This window comes from Diadema setosum, chromosome 22, assembly GCF_964275005.1.
Source record: "Diadema setosum chromosome 22, eeDiaSeto1, whole genome shotgun sequence".
Taxonomy (NCBI): domain Eukaryota; kingdom Metazoa; phylum Echinodermata; class Echinoidea; order Diadematoida; family Diadematidae; genus Diadema; species Diadema setosum.
Genome location: NC_092706.1, coordinates 11,815,151 through 11,823,226, shown reverse-complemented (window position 1 = coordinate 11,823,226; position 8,076 = coordinate 11,815,151). Strand labels below are relative to the sequence as shown.

At 37.6% G+C, this 8,076-nt stretch overlaps 1 protein-coding gene across 1 annotated transcript; it reads right to left on the bottom strand.

The window, feature by feature from the left end:
• Positions 1 to 2,118: 2,118 nt before the first annotated feature.
• On the bottom strand, positions 2,119 to 7,627 carry LOC140245132 (caspase-3-like). The gene is made up of 6 exons (XM_072324732.1): positions 7,469 to 7,627; positions 5,947 to 6,163; positions 3,986 to 4,036; positions 3,300 to 3,512; positions 2,757 to 2,866; positions 2,119 to 2,310 (listed from the first exon to the last, which is right to left on the bottom strand). The coding sequence occupies exons 1-6, from the start codon at positions 7,625 to 7,627 to the stop codon at positions 2,119 to 2,121; spliced, it is 942 nt and encodes a 313-aa protein (XP_072180833.1).
• Positions 7,628 to 8,076: the final 449 nt, after the last annotated feature.

The window sequence follows — 8,076 nt, the reverse complement described above, 5'->3', positions numbered from 1 at the left end:
ACAAAAACATCGACATTTGTTGCACTACGTACTACATCCACAAAAGTAAGGTTTAACATGATGATTTTCATAACACAAATCTACACAATAATCACAGAATGAACATAGATATAACAAAGATATCACCGTCCCACCCTCCCAGATCATGTATATACCCCCCTCCAAACATCTAAAAACATTTACTATTTATACCTAAAAATCCATTAAAATCTCAATATAAGATTATAATCATTACTTCAAAAAATTATATATATGACTTATCTGTCATGCCATTCTAAACAATTTCTTATTTTCTTTCTTAAAAATAGATATGAATCTTATACTTTTGAGATCAGTGGTTAGATCATTCCAGGCCACTGCTCCCCTGTATCCTAATCGTCTTTTCCCATAGTTTGTTTTGACTCGAGGAAAACAGATACTATATTCTGACTCCCGTGTAACATAATGAGGATTTTGAAAAATAAAGCTGCAACTTATATAATCAGGAACCACCCCGTATAAAATTTTATGCATGAAGAGTATCATTCTTTCATTAATCCTTTCTGTGACTTTATTAATCTTGAGTTGGTGGAAAAGTTGTTCAGTTGGATATCTTTTATTCACCATGAGCACAATCTTAAGTGCTCGTTTTTGTAATAGGTTTAACTGTGAGTTAGAATCAAATAATTCTATATAAGATTTCAAATCACTTCATGAAGTTCTATAGTCTTTCTAGTTTAGCTTTGGGCATCGGATACAGTATCTACATATAAGAATAATCACCCCCTGTCTACCTTTCTCAGGACATTCTTAAGACAAGATTTCTACTAGCCTATTAAGGTGATGGGAAGTTGGTCAGTCCAACCCCTTTATGCGGAATAAAAGCTATAGTGCAACTACTTCCACTTATACATTCTTTTTAGGTGACGTATTTTGGTCCGCTTTTCAAACAATAATTGTCAAAGGCAAAAACGCATAGTACATCACCAGGCTCTAATTCACTTTAAGCCCTGGGCCCCGTTTCATAAGATTTGTTATCAATGACAAGTTGTGATAGTTGTCACAAGGTACTGAAATCCTTGCATCTGATTGGCTAAGAGCAAATTTGTCATAGAAATGTGGCAGTTGTCGCTGATAACAAGTGTTAGGGACCGGGACCTGATCTATCGATGCATTAGAAGAGTTTACATTTTACATTTACACACAACAATCCTATTACTGACCCTCCAGTTGACGCAGTTCTAGCAACTTACCGAACTTTTAAGTGTGGTCATAACAAGTGCATTATCTACAGCCGTATTTTCCCTTCCGACAATTTTCTACTGAAACCAGCAGCTTCATCGACCAATGGTGCTTCAAAATGTGGAGATAACGCAGTATGCCAAGATTCCCTGAATGCGACACCTACTCGTTCATTATTACTGTGCGCCGTCCGTGTAATGTCTCCTGCATTTTGAAATTGTAGCCACAGTGTTTTTGATACTACCCTTTTGCGAAAGGGTCTAAGTCCAATTTAGCTAATTGATGGTAAATCAAGGTTTTACTTCATATCAATTTTATATGTCCATCCAAGAAGTTCTGTTGTCATGTTTAGCAGTCATTAGCGTACTTAGTAATGATGAAAATTAAAAAAAAAAATGATGAAGAAGTCCTGAGCTCTGAGTCCTGAGTCCTGAGTCTGAGTCGAGACGTATGGCTGAGAGGTTAAAGGCGACGTCTCTGGCGTCAGACACGTGAGGTTGCACACGTGCGGGTTCGAACCCCACAAGAGCATGGAACAAAATATGATTCTTTTATATTAGCATTTTTCTTGTGTAGGCCCGAAGTCGGGTTTTCAAGAACATGGTTTTATGTAGGACTCTAGGAGTAGGTCTTGTCTATCTAGATCTAATGAGGACGTGCAAAAATTTCAGGGGATTTCCCAATACTTGTCCGTGGGACGTAGAACTAGATTACCGTACTAGTTCACAAGTTTACATAGAATTTTTGTTGTTGTTGTTGTTTACGTCCCTCAAAACATCGATGCGTAAAGCTGATGAAATTCTGTAACGTTTTCTATTTTCTTGGGCGGATATTTTTATGTAATGTGCACGGGTCGCGGAGAGCGGTGGCTGGAGTGAATGAAAACAATGGATGACATTACACTACATGGTTCCTAGTCGCCGCCTTCATGGACCGGGAAACTGCTGCGAGTGTGTAGGGTGGATACTTGGGTAAGAAGTATATCTTTTTCACTATCCCCTGGCTGATTGTCTGCGTCGTCTGGTAGGTGATAACCGTTCCCATCTCCTGGCGTACGCAACCTCGCTGTCTTTGGACGCGCCCACTCACCTGAAGTTTCGTAACCAGAAGTGGAATGTGCTGTGTTATATATTGTGCGAGACATTGCTTCATGGTTATGATTGATACCAGATAGGCAAATTATTACGTTGTAATCCGCAAGCTCACAGACGGGAAAGCCAGTGTAGTGCAGTGGATGAGCAACATAAGACAGGAATCGACATTAGCGGCGTCAGAGAAAATTTAAGATAGGGCCTTGCATAAAATATCCTTACATGCAAAGCAAAATATTGGCGACAGCTTCACGGAGCATGGCCGCAAGAAAAAAAAAAAGGTTACTAATCTTTCAGTCATTTTTGGGCAGAAATGTTGAGCAATCTGATAATGCCTGTGGTTTCCTACCTTATCGCGCACTGTTAGATGACATTAGTGCTTATTCACTATATATGTTGTAAATGTTTAACTTTATTCAAACCTCATCTCTCTTACAGTCTCACCTTGGTCATTATGGTGCTAAGGTCGTACAGGTGTGCCCCAGCAATAAGTTCTTCGCATAACGCCTGAATGAACCAAGATCCGTTGACGTTATCCCTCAGTGCAACATAGCCTGAGGTGGGTCAGGGGATAGATATAAGAAAACGATTTTTGGTTACCTTCGGAAGTTTTTGTTAACAATAAAAGTCTTTATTGGATTACATGAACAACCAAATTTGCTTGGAATAGTCAATGTCAATATTTTTGACTTCTTTTTGCTTCAGTTTCAATTTGAGTACCTCTCAAATCTTATTTGAGGAGATGTGTCGATCGCAATGCCCATAGCCTCATAACAAAAAAAAAAAAAAAACACACAATCAATTACGTTAACCACACCAGGTTAGATTTCTCGTCAAAGAGATATTCATAAGGGTAGGAAATAAACTTGTTGCTGCTACTGATAACACGTTTGATTCATTTTAGTACAACGATCATTGTTATCATTGTACTAACATAATGTTGATATAATCTGTACCTTGGTCATGTCTAGTACAGAATCCCTTTACCTTCGCAAGTCGCATGAGCAATGAGCATGTGCGCATTGTCAGGAATACTGTCGAGTTCGATAGGTTGAGAAATCTTCGCTTGATTAAGACCGGATCCTTTGCCTGATTCATCTCCAATGTCAACTGGGTTAAACGAGCCGGCACCTCCGGTACTCCTGTCAGGCCGTGATACCGGCTGTACCGTTTTGTCCGTTGCACTTGTCGTCATCTTATCTGGAGGGAAAAAAAAACAAACATGCAGGTTTCCATTCACTCAACTTTGATGGCTATTTTCGTATTGCGCTGTAATAAAAAGTAACAATTTTACTGGATTAAAACAATAAATCAATAGAAAGTACGGTAATGGCAATCATTGTTTTTCCACTTAGCCTGTTCGGTAGATTAAAAAAATAAAATCAGGCAGAACTTATAATGTATACAACGATCACAGCAGTCGTAAGTTAAGATATAACACTTTATATCCAGTGAGAACCTCCATATATATATATATATATGTATATATATATATATATATAATATTTATATAAAGTTTTTCATTTCACGCTTAGGGCAGTCTGCTTACAACCTCGGGATATATGCACCTTCTCAAACTCTGAAAGTACAAGTCTATTCCGTATTCAGCATTTTTTGACAAAACATAAAATTTTTTTGACAAAATATAAAATATAAAATCACTAAAACACGACAATGATAGTTCGGTACATTTGGATGACTCTGTTGCATTTGAGCGGTTCCTTCTTACCAATGCCACTATTTTGTGGCTGCTTGGACAACTTAAAGAAATGAATTCATAATTTTTGTCCAAATTTGATAAAACTATCGACATTATTTTTGATGCATTCAATTTTACTTATCAAAGTCAAGTTGAACAAGGACATTCATTAATTTTTTAAAAAATTTGTGTTTACTATCCAGTGCGTCCCAGAATAAACGAAATCGAGATTCACTGCAATTTTCTGCTGGACGGAAAGATACGTTTCACTTATTTCATGGGAAAGACAATTCAGTGTTCATAATTCTGCATTCTTCAGGCTTTTCGGCATTCTTTTCTAGAAAGAAGAAAATCATAGCCTTGATATTCATTTTTTTTTTTCATGACATGTCACGCTCCCGAAAACACTCACGGTGAGTTGGCTCAGTCGGTAGCGCGTCTGCCTCACGATCACGCGGCCCGGGTTCGAACCCGAGTCTGGACTGAGCAATGTTGTGTGTAAACATACCGTCCCCTCTAGCAAGAGGCAAAACACTCTGTCCCTCGGATAGGACATAAAATGGAGGTCCCGTGTATGAGAGAGTCACAGCTCATGCACGTAAAAGATCCCGCTTCATTCATTCATCGCAAAGAGCAGGGTGTCTAACCCGGTGAAGTGGTCCCACCCCACATCCAACTGGACCCCATGGAAGACCAGCTTAATGTAGCTGAATATGGGCTATCCAGCCATCTTCACAGATGGAAAATGAACAACAACAACAACTAGTCTTCATTTTTTTTTTTTTTGCTTAAGTCCCACAGCTAATTCCAAATAAAATTAATGGTAACAATAAAGGGCTTTCCGTCCCCATTCAGCATTCTCTATGAATATCCCATGAACATCATTCACATAGTTCCTAGGATAGATAACTGTAAAAACTTGGGGGGGGGGGGGTAGGGAAGCACAACAGCTGTGCGACTTTGCCGCGTTTTGGGACTTTGAAAATTTTTAAAAATGAATATTTGGTAGCGCCGCTGCTCACTTTTTTAACACGGTCACGCTGAAGTATAAATATTGAGTCGTGCATGAAACGATGAAAGAGAGCGTATACTGGACTCTTTCCATTCATGTATACCTCCTAAAGTAAAATTTATGACTGTAATATCGGAAAGTTGCAATAAATTTTGGTTTCCTTTACTCATGGACGTAATGCATAGTCGTTTCATGTTACGTTTTATGGCTAATGTTGAATCTGCAACTTTAAAGGCGTGGTACCTTACGAATAGCTCATCAGAGATTCCCTCAAACAATAATAGGTTAAAGGACAAGTTCACCTTCATAAACATAAGGATTGAGTGAATGCAGCAATATTAGTAGAACACATCAGTGAAAGTTTGAGGAAAATTGGACAATCGATGCAAAAGTTATGCATTTTTGACATTTTTGTGTTGGAACCGCTGGATGAGGAGATTACTATGGCTCGTGATGTCATATGAGTACAACAGTTTAAAGAAAATGTAAAGAAAATTCAACATATTATTTTCACTTTCTTTGCATAATAAAAGAGCACTTGACTTGCCTCTTTCTAAAGGCAATGGGAATAATATTACCCACAACATATGTCAGTAACGAGTCAAGGGAATGTGTACTTTTTTCAAAAGATGAAATTTTGTGAAATTCTCTTTATATTTTCCTTTTATTGTTGTACGCACGTGACATCATACACTGCAGTAGTCTTCTCATCCAGCGGTGACTGCACAAAAACTTCAAAAATTCATAACTTTTGAACGGATTGTCCGATTTTCCTCAAACTTTCAATGATGTATTCTACTAATATTGTACATTCTCTCAATCCTTATGTTAATGAAGGTGAACTTGTCCTTTAAGACAAAGTTGTCTATCTGCTCAGTCGATAGCATTCCAAATCAAACACTGAAAACCCAAGTTGCAATTACCTCCCCTGCAAGCCTGGAAGAAGAAGATTTTGGGTTTTCCTCTCAATTCCGGACAGTTTCTCCCGGAAAGTGTCTCTTTTATTTCCTCCACAGTGATGACTTTTCCGTCCTTTCCACAAATCCCTTCGCGGTCTCCATGGCTCATGAACACGAGAACGACCGAGGTATGAGATGGCCGAATCTTGGTCTTCAGTGAGGCGAGCGCCTCCCTGATTTCCTATGACATGATTATCAGAGCATTTGCCGTTAACATTTTTCCCGATGTTTTTGTTGTTTATTGTAATCATCTGTACTTTTAGAGTGTATTGCAATTAATGAATCACCGTAATATATTTTGCACCTCACTGTAACATGCATGCATATGACCTTATATCATATATACCGCTTTGCGTGGATTTCTCTGGATTTTTTTTTTTTTTTTTTGGGGGGGGGGTCATATTCAAAAAATAGAATGACATGAACATAACATAACATGTTTTTCGATGGTTTTGCCTTATTTCAAGGGTGCGAAATCAAAATCTGGATAATTCAACTCTTGCATCCTTGAGGGTTTTATAGAATTTCAAAATTGCCCTAAAATGACCTCCATATTCTGAAATTCCTACATATTTCCTTACAAACGGTGAAAAATTGGACACAAAAACATATTTTTACGGCATCTCCAGGGTGCTGAATCCAAATCAGGACGATGCAACTATTCCATTCTTGAAGACTTTTAGATATTCAAGATGGCCGCCAAAATTGGAAGTTCCTATCTATTTCCTTTGAGACAGTGAAAAATGTCTTGCATCACTTAGGCTTTTGAGATATCAAGATAAAGAAATGAATATAAAAGATCTTTAATATCTATATATAGAATCTCAAGGATCTCAAGGATTCAGCACTCACGAAACAGGGTAAAACCATCAATTTATTCTCAACTTTGTTCAATTCATACGGATATATTAATATTACAATTTCAAACTTTGGCGGTAATTTTGGATATCCCAAAACCCTCAGTGAAACAAAAGTTGTCATATCCATATTGGGATTCAGCATCCTCGAAATAGGTAAAATGAAAAAAAAAAACAAGCAAACAAACATCAAAGCTTTTCCACTTTTCATCATCGAAAAGGAAATACAGAGGGAATTTAGTGTCTAGTAGCCATCTTGACTGTAATCCTCATGAATGCAAAAGTTGCATCATCGGATTCAGCACCCTGTAAATGCAGGTGAAATCCCTATTTTTTTGTCCAATTTTTCATCATTTATGAGGAAATATATAGGAATTTCAATTTTGCGGCCATTTTGGCGGACATTTTGAGTGTCTAAAAACCCTCAAGGATGCAAAAGTTGCCTAGCTCATATCTGGATTCAGCACCCTCGAAACAGGATAAAATCATCATAAAAAACAAAAAAACAAACATCAGGCAGACGGTAAAACAAAGATAGGCTCAAAATCTTACTTTTGACACCAGTGCTAATCCATTAGTTCTCTTCTGAAAATAGGTCTTATTTGTGCCACTATTCTTTATCCACTTACGTCAATAGCCAGATCCTGAACGACTACGATCTTGTAACCGATTTCTTGGAAGACATGAGTTACATTTAGTACGTCAACTTCTGATCCCTTCCTCTTTCGTCGGTCCACGAAGTTGTTGTTGTTAAGAATAAACGCCATGCCTTTGTCCCTCAGATTCATTGAGTAATTCTGGAAAGAACAGCTTTTGATTAAATTTCATACCTCTAATACTGACAAAGCACTCAGAACATTTTGAACTTTACAAATTGCTCTCTGCATGTTAATAAAATGAGGGTAATGATAAGATTTTAAGTCATGTACAGCAAATACTGTACTATACTATAGCAAGTACCTCTAATACTGACAAAGCACTCAGAACATTTTGAACTTTACAAATTGCTCTCTGCATGTTAATAAAATGAGGGTAATGATAAGATTTTAAGTCATGTACAGCAAATTCATTAAAACAGGATTTATTTTCTTTTCCTGTGTATGTTGCAATACCTTTGACACTGGAGTATATCGTACATGAATATAGGCCTAATTGTATAGGCCTACATCGGGCTTATATACATATGGGTACGAGTGTGTGCGAGTGTGTATGTGAGTGTGTCAAAATAGTAGGTCGT